General features: G+C 36.6%; 1 protein-coding gene across 8 annotated transcripts in view; it reads left to right on the forward strand.

The window, feature by feature from the left end:
• Positions 1-14455, forward strand: part of BANK1 (B cell scaffold protein with ankyrin repeats 1) — a 485507-nt gene that overhangs the window by 434569 nt on the left and 36483 nt on the right. For 4 of the 8 annotated variants that reach the window (XM_082390995.1, XM_082390996.1, XM_082390989.1 and 1 more), the window contains exons 9-10: positions 3271-3579; positions 7082-7390. In XM_082390995.1, coding sequence (XP_082247121.1) covers positions 3271-3579; positions 7082-7390 — 618 coding nt within the window. The remainder of the gene's footprint in view (positions 1-3270; positions 3580-7081; positions 7391-14455) is intronic. The other 4 variants (XM_082390991.1, XM_082390994.1, XM_082390990.1 and 1 more) reach the window with 3 other exon arrangements.

Raw genomic sequence — 14455 nt, forward strand, 5'->3', positions numbered from 1 at the left:
TGACTGATAAAGTAAAACTGAAGAGAGCATAGAAAAGCATGGAGAGCATGGAAAGACATTTAATTAACTGAATGACTTTTAGTGTATCATCTGGTAGAGATATTACTACATTATCTTGCTAATTTAAATATTTCTAATAAGTTCAGTGTTTAATCATCAAACCAGCAGTTTTTCCCACCCAAAGATAATACACAAGTCAGGTTGATATAAATATTCTATTTGACAACTATATTTTTTCAGTTTTTTTTTAAACAAAGTCACATGCTTTTCAGACCTTGGTTTTCTCAGCTAGGAAATGAGAAGTTTGTATTAGGACTCTCTACGCTCCCTGCTGGCTGTAATAGAATGTAATTCTATATTCTAGAAAACTAATTGAGAGCCTTCCTCCATGTACATAACGCTGCCTATCATGCCTGTTTCCACTGGTATACAGCAGCTTGCTCACCATCTTCACCAGCAAGTCTGACAGGCATCTCCCACCCAACATTTCCAAATCTGAAAACCCTAATTCCCACCACTGCCAAATCTGCTCTACCCACTGTCCTCCCCATCTCAGTAAATGAAGACTCCTTCCTTGTTCAGTTCAGTCCAAAAACTTCAGTCACCCTTTTGTACTTTCTGTCCTACCCCATATCCAATTTGTCAGATAATACTGTGGACTGTGCCTTCTCAAAACAGCCAGACTCTCCTCACCCTTTCATTGTTACTTATCCTCGTCTGTGCTGTCATCTGCTGTCCCCTGGATTATTGCAATAGCACAGTGGCTCTCAATGAAGCACTATTTTCTAACCCCAACAGAGGATATTTGTCAATGAATGGAGAGATTTTTTTTTGTCATTATTTTGAGAAGGGAGTTTTGCTAGAAATACTGCTAAATATCCTAATGCACAGGATGTGCCCCCATGAAACACAGGATTATCTTGTCCAAAATGCCAGTAATATGCTGTTAAGAAACCCTGCAATAGCTTCCTCCCAATTTGCCCCTAATAGTCTATGCTTCAAAAAGGAACTAATCACTCTTCGGCTCCAGATTCTCCAATACCTTCCCATGGTCCTTGTAATCCTTACCATCACCTATAAGGCCCTAGATAATCTTGATGGCCCCATCTCTGACCGCTCTCTCGCTTGTTCACAGCCACAGTGACATCTCACACATCAAGCAGGCTCTTGCCTCAGGTCATCTGCACTTTGAACAGTTCGCAGTTGATGCTCCACTAAACATTATTGACCGCCAGGCGCATAACATTAAACACAATGCCTTAACTAGCATACTTTGGCAAAATCGGTAAACTCTTCAAACACCATTGCAGAGCACAAAATTAGGCTAAATATTAATGTAATAAATTGATGCACTGTTTTAAAGTTATACATTTTATTATCTTTTTAATGACTTAATGATTTGTTATACTTTTTAATGATAATGAAAGTGATGATAAAGGCCATCATTGATAATGACCATACATTTATCATGCCATTTAATCCTCTGAAGTACTACCTATAATAAGAAGCCATTATTTCAGTTATTGGTACAGCACAACCTCATTTCTACAGACAGTTTGGACCTGGAACTGTCTCATATACGAAACTCTGTGCGACTGGACTCAGGCCTCTGACTCTTTCGTTGGAGTGAGGGTGAAGCATAGAACACCCTAAGTCAGCAGATTTCCATTGGTGTCACCATTGCTATGAAGCTTGCTAAAACTCACTGACCAACCACATCTGACTCTCCAGGGCTATCTTCCAGGTTTGGGCATATTTGACAAGGACCAAGGAGACTCTGTTGCTTGCTTAGACAGTGTTTATGTAAAATATAAACACCGAATACATAAACATTAAGAGTGGCTACAAGTAATTGCCTGTAGCATGAATGTAATTCTAAGCTGATGATCGATCTTCCCAGATTGAAATAGCGAAGCCCCTTTGCAAGCACCAGCAATGATTTCTTTTCAGCCACTCCATCATTTACTCCATCAACATTTCTAGAGACTACTGTGTTTCAGGCTGTGTTTGGGGTTACAGCCAGAAAGCTGAATGAGGTCTGGGCAGAGATCTGTGCAAGAATGAAAGTCCACCTGCTTTACCCAGGCTGGTAATTAAAGACTCTTGGTTTGCAGTTCTAATACTGGCAGCTAGACGTTTCTTCTTTCTCACATGAAAGAAAGAGAGCAATTAAAAATAAAATTCCTGTAGAAATATGTAGTACTGTCATGGGCATGATTTTCCCACGTGACTAACTTTTCCCTCATTGCTGAAAAATGTCTACATTGTAACTCTTCAATTAAAAAAAGATTCCTCTTTGTACTCTGCCATTTGCCTTCTTTAGCTATATTTTAGTTTAGCGACACTTTAAAACAACAATTATTTGCTTTTCTATTGCACTCATGACAGCAATTCACATTTTCCCTCCAGTACAGAGATTCCAAAGTTCATTTTAAATTTGTATGATTACTTTATTTAGAGCAGAATTTCTATAAAGAAAATATAAAGAAAAAAGTTTTAAGATTTAAAGTTATTGCATTATAATATATTTTTTCTATTTTCTTCCTGAGTGGTTAGAGAACATTTTACTGTGTACAGTATAAACACAAATAATGGAATCATGATTCTTAGAATGGAGGAAATTTGACTGAATCATTTGGTTAAGTTTCAGGATAGAAAAGATTTTTTGGTGAGAGAGCTGAGCCTTAGAAATATTTACTTACTATTGGTGATTTGGATGCCTTCCCCATCAAAAAATATTAACACTTTTCTCAAGTAATATTTTCAAGAATTAAGATGTCATCTGGTGATAAATACGTTAAAATAATAACTAAATAAAAATCACAGATTCATTTTATTGCATTATTTACAGGCAAGTTAAGATTTTTGTTCCTTGCCTTTACCTTTTCCATCACTTACTTATTACGTATTAGGTTAGTTATATTGTTTTCTAATAAAAATATGGTAATGCAGTCATATATTGAATCTGCTTAAATAATAACTCTAGAGAATCAGAATATTTTTATATACATGTAGTATCAGAATATTATATATCATTATGTGTATGAGAGTGTCAAAAACTGAGGTAGCAAGATATAATGGAGCTTTCTGTGGTAAATATTATAAAAGCCCAAGAATGACTATTCACCCAAATTACGCATTTGTCAGCTTTCCCCTGTATCAGATCATAAAAGTTTAACTAACATTACCACCACTTCTGTACAAAGTTAGAAAATATGAAATGCCTCCAGACGGTGTGTTTACATGAAATCATACAATCTTCATCATAAGCAGCCATACAGAACCCAGCTCTCCATTATGAAAGCTGGCGGCCGTACAGGCAGAGGGCCGAAGGAGCAGAGGTGAATGAAACGGCAGAGGGAGAAAAAGAGCGTGAATCAGGCGCGGAGGCCAAGCACCGCCCACCAGAGGTCGACAGTGGGCATGAGAACCAGTATGATGACTTGTACACGTTCATTCCTGGAGACAACCCAGAAAATAATTCCCGAGAGCCCCTCGTGAGCAGCAGACCACCTCTCCCTCCACCGCGACCTGTAACAGCTGCCTTCCAACTGGAAAAACCTCACTTCACATTACAAGGTAAGGTTAAGGTTAAAACAACAACTACAAAACTTTGACACGCTGACATAGCATATAGTGGCGAAGCCATACAAAGATCAACTTTTAAAACCCAGAGAAGCTTTCCTCCTGTTCTTTAACAACTAGGGCCTCAGAAATCAGGTAAGAGATACCTCCCACTAACTCCCTTCCTCCCTTCCTTTCTTCCTTCCTTCCTTCCTTCTTTCCTCCTTTCCTCTCTCTCTCTCTGAGCGCCCCCCCCCCTTCACTATTCCTCGCTCCCATTCTTCCTCTCTCCCTCTCTCTTTTTCTTTCTTTTTTCTTCCAGGAAAAAAGTCTCATTACAAAACTTTCTGTAAGTAAAGAAATAAAACTTGGAAGGAGTCTGTAATTCTTCACATAAAACGAACCTCAAGCATCATGTGGAAAAGTAAGCAACAACTTTGCTTTTAAAAAATACTCTCAGTTTTCTGACAAAAGAGAAAGGCTAATGTGTTACAGATTTGAAAATGACCTTGGACACTTCACTCAGTTGGTAGCTGCAGGGGAAGCAAGTGGTAAAGGGTCTATCACACGCTGCATTGAGACCAAAGTCAAAAAAATCTGTCTTGCTAAAGTGGAAGAACAACCGTTAAATGGCTGTGACAGCATTTGTTCCCAGATGCAGGAAGTAAGGTGTGTAATGGGGGTGGGGGGTGGGAGTGGAAGGCAGGGATCATCCAGAGGACCTTCCATATGAGGCTTATGTGCCTAGAATGTTCAACAGACTTCCATGCTCACTGCTGGAGTCACCAATTACCACCCACTTTATTGATCACTATTTCATGTTTACTTTCCAAATTCATAAAATGGTCTTACAAAGAAAATTTAATAAGAAGGATGAAAGAAATATCTGTTACTAAAACCCCATTTGTCACTCTAGTTGTCAAGTCCTAAAAGGCTATATCAAGTCTATAAAGACTGTTTTAAAAGTGAATTTTGAAGCTATGAAATTTAGCATTTGCGTCCTTGAAGGCCTTATCTCTATAAAAGTTCAAGTTGATTAACGTGAAACTTTGCTAAGATTATGCACTATATTTAGAGATGGAAAGTACCGCTTAATGGAAAGGATGGGAAGCCTAATGGTACTTCTCTGATTCATTCACTCATTCAGCAAACATTTATTGATCACCTACTGTGCCAAGCTCTTACAGACTGTTGAGATAGAGCAAGGAAGTAGGGTTATCAATACTGGGAGCGAGGGAGAGATGTAGCTTAGTAGTACACTGACAACAAAATTCTAGTATATTTTTCTCACTTTTACAGATGTGGATAATTTTATATAATTATTAAAATTAATTATTAAGAAATTATTAAGAGAGCAAACTTGTCTTATATCAGGTTAAAGCTCTTAAAGGAGCTAATATTAATATATTTTTTCTAGTGTCAATTTCCATATATGGTATGTTGGTTAGGAGGTCTAAAATTACTCCACAGAGAGTAATTTTCACCAGATACCTAGGACCAGAAGTATAATGTTGGCTAATACATCTTCTGAGAAGTACCAAATATAAAAAGCAAAATAATACAAAATCCCCTTCCTTTTATTTAAAAACTGTATTTTTACATTTTCAATGCAGCATTACTTTTAATATTGGGGCCACCTCATCAATGCCCTAAGCATCAAATTCCTTATGATGGATTTATGGACATAGTCATTGGAGAAAACAATAATATAGAACATTATAGAACACTTTTCAGTTTATAAAGAACATCCAGTCTTTTTATCTTCATAACAAACTTTCAAGGCAACAATCATTATAATGTTCTTTTGACTAAGACCCAAGACCCTAGGGCCCGTAATTAGAATGTGTCAAATAATTCCATGAACAGGTTTCCAGGGCTTTTGGGATTCTTATCTTTCTTACACATTCTTTCCCAATTATTTCAAAAATTGGAATTATAGAAGTGATATAGTTTAATCGTTATTCATTAATGTACAACCTGAGTTGAGAAAACTCAGGTCCAACTCCAACATGAAAAGTACAATCTTATACACTGGGGAGTGAAAAGTGAAATGTATTATTTCTAGTGCAAGCCCAACTTTAGAAAGAGTTGGGGAAGGACGTGGGTAGAGGAACAAAGAGAGTTAACAGCTCAGGAAGTCAGTTCATAAAAGTAAGATAGTTGACACATTCCACTAAAAATGAAACATTGTGCAAGTGTTTCCCACACACTTCATCTGGTTTCACCTGGGATGCTGTCAGTGAAACAGAAATCATGAAGTCAGAATCTCAAAACCATTTTATTCATAAGGGAAAAGGCAAGTCGTAGAGATTTTAAAGTTAGTGCCAGGCATGTTGGCGTTCATACTTCTTGGGTTAAACCAACTGAAACAAGCTAAGACTCTGTTGAGAGATGATCTTGGACTCTCCTCTGGTCTCTCCTCATAAGCCTACCCAAAACAATTGCTGAATCTTCTTGTAATAATATCCTTTTATTCTGCTATAACAGCTTGTCTTTCTCCCTATCTCCTAAGTTTTTCCACTAAAATATCCATTAAGTAAACTAAAGTTTTTGGTCAGATTCTCACCGAAGAGAAGGGAGACTAGTTCTCCTTTAGTTCATGGGCATGAATCTCAGAACAACACAGAAAATTAATGATTTTTCAGTCAATAACTGAAATCCTTTCCATTTTTATTGTTCTCAATAATACTTTAAGCAATACACTTGTCAAAAGGGCACATTTTAAAAAAAAATTTCTCATTGATCTGGCAGAGAGAGCCATCCAAATTCTCTTCAACTTATTTATTGACACATTATACAATATCTTTGTCTTCTAAATAAACTGCTGCTAGAATATTTTAATACATTTCTATAAAAATATGTAAAGATTTTATTGAATATAAAAACCATGAAAGACTGTTCTTTTCATATGAATTAATCTTCAGGCCATTGATTTTCCACGCCTTCTTTTATGTCATGAACCCTACTTTCAGTGTCCTTTATCAAAGAATGAGGTATAAGTTGGCTTATAGAAATCAAGAGAGCCAGAGTGAGACGTAGTGTAAGAAACCAAACAATGGTGGTTTTGGCTATTCCCCTCTGTCATTTTCAGAGAAATTGAATTTTAGGCAAAATACCCAGTTTAATCCCTATAAAAGGTAATATGACTTCAAATTAAAAAAAAAAAAATCTGAGAGCATTACGCTTGAAAAACACAAGCTTTCAAAGCATTTGGAATTTGAGGTTTAGTTTTATAATTTGATTTCCTGATATTAAATCATTCATAAACTATGTGGAAACTATTTATATGCTTATTTATATATTTTCAAAGAAATCCAGGTCTTTAACAAACTTTTTCTGACAAATTAACAGTTACAAACTGCCAGAGGATATGTTAGTAAATTACATGGTTCACTTTTCTCTTTTTGGAATTTATAGGATAATATATAAATTGTTTGGGGGTGTGGTTCAAGCAAGTGACAGATGGACACCAATAATGCTTAAGGTATGAGTAACCACCGTCTAAATGTTTCATAAGCAGGGAAAACGTTGGAACACCAAATGGAAAGAAGCCAAAGTTGGTGTGATTCCAGTGCAAGACATGAAACAGGAGGTGAACCCAGAGGAGAGGAAGAACAGAAAGAAGATGAAAAAGATCAGGAAGAGGAGGAAGACCCGTACACTTTTGCTGAGATTGATGACAATGAATATGACACGATACTGGCCAAGAGGAGTACAAAGAAAAAGCTTGGAAGTCGGTCATTCATTATGAACAGACCTCCTGCTCCCACACCACGACCCACAAACATCCCTCCAAAAGAGGAAACTACACCTTATATAGCGCAAGGTAATTTGTTTTGTTGCTGCTGTTACTGTTTGTGTGTGTGTTTTTTGGGGGGTGGCCTCTTTTTGGGTGGGATCTAAAGTCCCAAAGATGAAAAGCATCTTTTCGAGTCATAGGTAAGCTGTATTGGACCATTTTAAAATTTAAAAATACGATGAATAAAGAAAATAAGAACAATATGTAGGGCTCTGGTTTGTAATTGTTGATTAAGGAGGATAATTTTGACAAACCATCCAAAAAGCATGAAACCATAATATGTGTGGAGAAATACTGTTTGATGCTTCTTCCATAATTCTGTAAGAGGGAAGCTCAACACCTGTGAATAATGTGCAACACAAGAAGAGAAGGTAGGTACTTTACTTTTTGCCCCTCATTCCATTTAAGATAACTTTAAAACCCTAAACAGTTTTGAGTACTAGAATCTTAGATATGCAACCCCAGTTCCTCTGATAATTGCACTTCACCCCAATGATTAAGATTCACTTCATCCATGATAGAATTTCTACTTCATTTTAAATTTATTTATTTATTTATTTTTGCCTGTGTTGGGTCTTCGTTTTTTTGCGAGGGCTTTCTCTAGTTGCGGCGAGCGGGGGGCCACTCTTCATCGCGGTGCGCGGGCCTCTCATTGTCGTAGCCTCTCCCATTGCGGAGCACAGGCTCCAGACGCGCAGGCTCAGTAGTTGTGGCTCACGGGCTTAGTTGCTCCGCGGCATGTGGGATCTTCCCAGACCAGGGCTCGAACCCGTGTCCCCTGCATTGGCAGACAGATTCTCAACCACTGCGCCACCAGGGAAGCCCCTCTACTTCATTTTAGACTTCAGTTCTCCTTTCTCATCTCAGTTAAATCTAAATAAAAAACTAGCAAATCCCTAAAGCTTTTTTATATCTGTAACCCCAGCAGGATATACTGACTTGGCTGTTCTTTCCTAACACTCTTGTATTCTCTGGTTTGGTGCACTCCATGAGTCCCTAGTGTCTAAGACATGACTTTTATTCATCAGTGTATCACAGGCACGTGCACTGAGTGTCTTTGGGGGTTAAGGTACCAACCTAGAGACTGAGAATGTGGAATAAAACAATGTCTGCATCCTTGAGGAGTTCTAGGCAACAGCTATGCAAATAAATATACAGTACAATTTGACCCTATATTAGAGATTTTTGAACAAAATGTTTGGAATCAAACAAATTTTGGGGCGACAACTAAAGCTGAGAGGCAATATATTATACATTCAAATAGCCTAAACCGGGTACCCAAACAGAGTATTTAAATATATACCACAAATCCACTCAAAAAGAACACAGTTACTCATCTGTGCTTAACATGTTCAAAAGAAACCATTCTATTGTTTAAGCAGTATGTGTTGAGAGGTTTGTATAATAACATTTAGCAAGTTTTTTACCAATGTACTAGATACCTACTTAACAGTGATCTACTGCTGATAATGTTCAAGACACTATTATAAAAAAGGAAACAATAACAAATTAATAAAGGTTTCAGCTAAAATAAAATGTCAGCTGCAACAATTATCTAGATTATTAAGGGAGGGAATAAGCTGTAATTAGAACTTCTCAGATTGTCTACCATAGTGGCTCTAGGATATTACAGTCAGGCCTTCATATCCGTGGATTCCACATCTGAGGATTCAACCAACTGCACATAGAAAATATTCAATAAAAGAAAATTCCAGAAAGTACCACAAAGCAAATCTGCCTCCAGGGCAACTGCTTACATAACATTTATATTGTATTTACAACTATTTTTATAGCATTTACATTGCATTAAGTATTATAAGTAATCTAGAGTGATTTAAAGTATACGAGAGGATGTGCAGAGGTTATTGGCAAATACTATACCATTTTAGAAAAGAGACTTGAGCATCTGCAGATTTTGGTATGGGGGAGGGGTGTCCTGGAACCAATTCCCTGCAGATGCCAAGGGACACCTGTACTGGCTCTTTGACAAGTTTACTAAATCCCAATAAATAATTTTGAAGAGGGAAGTTAGATATATAACTCAATAAAAGAATTTAGTTATATTCTGGAAATTTTTGAAGAGGTACATCACCTTCTGTATCTCAATCTCTAGGGAGTTCTCAGGACCACAATATAGACTCCCATGTTGCGTTTCTCTGCTTTTCGCTCTTTATCTTGTCATCCTTCTATCAACTGTCATATTCTTATTTTCCACGAGTGCATTCTTGTTTTCCGTTTGTTCTTGTTCTATATCATTCTTTTCTCTTTCTTTAGTGGTGGTGCAGGCAATGAAGTTCAATATCTTTGTCATGGCTTTTGTTTCATTTTGCTTTGATTTGAGTTTTTAAATTTCTGCGATTTTAAATTTTCTTTAGTTCTCATATTGTCTCTATTATCTTTGCTTGTTGTTTGTTTGTTTCGTCTGGAATGCTTGATACCCCCATAAAATATCTGACTATTCTTAGCGATGCTTTCATGCTTAAGAATGAAGCACCAAAAATCTGAATGGAAACGCTACTTGCTAACTTGTGGATTGCACTGTAGGGTAATGAGGTAACCAGCTTTTTCATTGAATTACCCTGAAGTGTTAGTTTAGAAAGATCTATTCTCTACGTTTTTCAATATTTCTAGAATAAATTCCAACTAACTCTAACCTACATTTGTATATCTGGTTGCCAGCACACTGATATCAGAGTGTGGGAAAAAGACTGGGAAATTTCACCACTCAGAGTGCACTATTTAACTTGTTCTCCCTGTGTTCAGTCCAGTGTGTAACTCCTTCCACCCACTGTGCCTTGTGTGCCATGGTCAGAACTACTTCTATTCAATTTCTCCAAGGACAAACTGTCCATCATAGATGATTGCCTCATTTCATTAGAGAAGGAATTAGAGACAATGACTGCTTTAGACTGTCAACCAAGCCCCACATTAAATAAGAGAATTGAGATGGTTTTCCTCCTCATTCATTTATTTATTAATTACATAAAGATTTATTGAGTACCAAATGATAAAGTCTTTCTGTGTGTTAATTATGTAAATCCCCTACATAACAGTGGTACAATTTGTCATTTACACACACACACACACACACACACACACACACACAGGAACTTTAAAGAATCTTAGAAATCTTGAGTTTCTAAGAACTTTTAAAGGCTATTTATCTCATCCCAAGCCCAACACCCTTCAACATTTACAAGAAATCTTTCATTCAATTACACAATCTAATTTGTTCTCACAACATCTGTGTTATATGCAGACAGGAATCAGTGTTACATTCTGTGATTTTGTTTTTGTTTTTGTTTTTGTTTTGCACCTAAGTATATAAAAGCACATATGGTTATTTTCTCCATATTTCAGATTAGTAGCAAAAACTGAACTGTAAATGAGGTCATCAAAGTCCCTTTCCATTATTTCTTCCTTTTCTCTTTCACTGGAATATACTTGCTTGCTTCTTCCTTTTATGCTATTGATTGTTGATCATTCTGTTCTCACATTAGGAAAACATTACCTCATCAGCCAATTCTTTTGTGATGTTCTTTGCATTTCACAGGGTAAATGTCTTTCATCACGGCTTCCTTTTTTCTTTCCTAGCTCAGGCAAATCTATTAAATAGAATATCCACCATTTCCAAGAAAGCCATCCATTCAATTAGAAGAACATTAATTTACCCCAATTCTTGCCAGAGCACAGAAGTTGTAGCAGAATGCTGGCACATCCAGGGTGTGTTAAAGTAGCCAGAAGAGAAGGATGTGGAGTAGGGGATGGAAAAAGAATGAAGGATGCATAATCCCAACTTACTATTTCAGAAACTCAAGAAAGTTATAGCAAAGTGACTAGGCAAATAAACCAGAGAGATACGGGAAAATCATGTTGGCTTTTGTGAGATAATGGGATATATATATATATACACACACACACATATATATATATATTCCAAACCTATATATATATATATATATATATATATATATATATATAGGTTTCTACCCTCAGTTCCTGACACAGAGGTCCTGAAACCCTTTTAATTTCCTGGGTGGTAGGAGTGTTTTTGTTCTAATGAGGTGGCTCTGAGTGGACTCCTGGATGGCTCCTGGAGGAGGGTTAGTATGGGAAAGTCCAAGCAGTGATTAGAAGCTTGGAATTTTCAACACTAACCCTATTCTCTAGAGAAAGGCAAAGGGCTAAAGATGGAGTTAATGATCAATCATGCCTATGTGAGGAAGCCTCAATAAGACCCTGATATTAAGGGTTTCCAGGAGCTTCCAGGTTGGCAAACAGGTCCACATAGGAATGGTGACACACCCAAGCTCCATGGGTACAGATTTACCTGTACTGGGGACTCCCAGACCTTGCCCTATATATCTCTTTATCTGGCTGTTCATCTGTATCCTTTATCATATTCTTTAAAACAAGTGTTTCCCTGAGTCCTATGAGCTGCTCTAGCAAATTAATCAAACCTGAGGAGGGGGTTGTGAGAATCTCCAATTTGTAACACAATCAGACAGAAATTGTGGGTAACCTGGGAATCTACCACTTGGGATTGGCATCTGAAGTAGAGAGGAAGCAGGCTTGTGGGACTGAGCTCTTAGTCTGTGGAATCTGACACTACCTCCAGGTAGATATTCTCAGAATTGAATGAAATTAAATTCAATTGGAGGATATCCAAATGGTGTTGAAGGGCTGCTTGGTGGGGGAAAATCCACACACATTTGATGACCAGAAGCGTCTGAAATGAAGTGTGAGAGTAGAGGAGACACACGGGAAAGAAAGGCCCAGGAGGAAAAGTGGGTTTTCCCAATGCTGCTTCACAAGGACGATTCAGATTTGCTGATATTACCTAAGCAAATAACGTCATATATCTGAGATGCAAATTCCTCATTGTAAGTTGGGAATAGAAATAACATCTACTTTAAGGATTGTTGTCATCTTTAAGTGAGATAAAATTAACAACTACTCAGGACAATACTTGGTATGTGATATACACTCAATAGATAATAATTAAAAGCAATTCTACTTTGTCTTTCCTCAGTTTCTGGGCAGACGGTGACTTTGATTAACTTCAAATTCTAGAAGAAGTGTGTGCTTCCTAGATTCTGGGGAGTTAGAAGTTAAGGAAACTATTACAGATGGAATTGGGGTCAGGATAGCCTTTCCTCTAAAGGAACAAGTTGGCTTAGTCTACTCCTTATGATAATAATTATTAGGCAACTTTCATGATAATTTCTAATTCATGAAATAATCCTGCATATTTGGCATTAATAGGCTCATTTTAGAGATACGGAGGGAATTCCCTGGTGGTCCAGTGGTTAGGACTCCGTGCTTTCACTGCCGAGGGCCCTGGTTGGGGAACAAAGATCCCACAAGCTGCACGGCGTGGCCAAAAAAAAAAAAAAAAAAAAAAAAGAGGTACTTTTCCTAAAAAGCAAGGTATGCAATAAATAAATAAATAAATAAATAATTTTAAAATAGAGATACGGAAACTGATGTTCAGTGAGTTTCAGTGTCTTGCCTATGATGATAAAACAAGGAAGGGGAAGATGTGTGATTTGGACCCGACCCAGCTCAATCTGGCTACCACATTTGTACACATGGTAGGACAAATTTTCTTCCTTGATGTATTTATTTCTGGGTCATTAGTTAATATTTATTTCTTCCTTCTAACCCATAAGATCCATAAAAGAAGAGACCAATCATTTGTTTTTGCCCTTCAAAACCTCATCTGTTTTTGTATCTTTGGTGCCAAGCTCAGTGCTAAATTCATAGCAGAAACCATGAATATTTGATGAATATTAATTGAATGAATACAAGGATGAATAAATGATAAAAGTAACAAGAACTACATCAATGTGGGTAGAATAGGAGACTTCACTAACACTACAGAGGATGGTGAGAAGAATATATCAATCTAGTAATTCCTAAATTTCCCCTCTTTTAAACCATCTAAGTACTCCTAATTTGAAGAGGGGATCCTGTACCTAAGGGGACAAAGTTCTAGGATATTCACTTATAGCTAAGCATTGTAACAGCTTTCACACAGCATAACATATCAGAGAGAAGCTCTATTTCCACCATCACCACCATCTCCTATCCCCAGAAATGTGACTTATTAATACAAAATTGAATCCATGGTTCATTTTATTTTATTTATTTATTTATTTTCACACACACACACTGTATTTTATTTTTACAAGAGATAAATAGACTGACACCAAGCATTGTACATGGATGACCACAACAAAAGCAACAATGATTGCAATTACCAAACATGAAACACACTCATACTATGTCATAATATTGACATTCAGTCCAGTAATCCTCCACTGTAACAGCTCCTTTACTTTGCAGTGAAAATTGATTTGTATATTCTTTGCCTCTGAGTCCTTGTGGGATTTTTTTTTTTTTTAATTCAGACAGAAAGTCACAAAAATTATACTCATCCTCATCAGTTCACTCAGTCCCATGTAATTAATTTCTTTTTTCATCTTGATCTTTTGTTAGCACTTTTATGAGTTCATCAGTTTTTCATTAGAGTTCTGAAAATGCTTATTCATTCAGTTCAGCAGTACAGTCAGTTACCAGAAACCTGTACTTGTCAGAGTCTTTTCCATGAATTTCTTGAAGATGAAACCCTTTTATAGGAACATATTTGCAAAAGCATCAGAGTACACCCAGAACTGTCTGTAAATGACAAAAGACTTAAAAATGACCACAGTTAAAGATTTGATGAAAGTTCATAATAATACAGTTGACAAGAAAATTAGTTATTTCTGAGATATACATTTTAAAGTAATAACTAGGATTATTACTTATAACATTATACCAGAACATATAAGATTTTTAGAAATTTCATGTAATGTCTGAAACATTTATATTAACATATTTCCATACATATTTCCATACAAATACAAATATAAGATTTTTAGAAATTTCATGTAATGTCTGAAACATTTATATTAACATATTTCCATACAAATAACCCAATGAAAGTTTAGTATTAGTTGTTTTGTTTGTTTGTTTTTTTATACTGCAGGTTCTTATTAGGCATCAATTTTATACACATCAGTGTATACATGTCAATCCCAATCGCCC

Source organism: Balaenoptera borealis (assembly GCF_965194805.1).
Source record: "Balaenoptera borealis genome assembly, chromosome: 4".
NCBI lineage: Eukaryota > Metazoa > Chordata > Mammalia > Artiodactyla > Balaenopteridae > Balaenoptera > Balaenoptera borealis.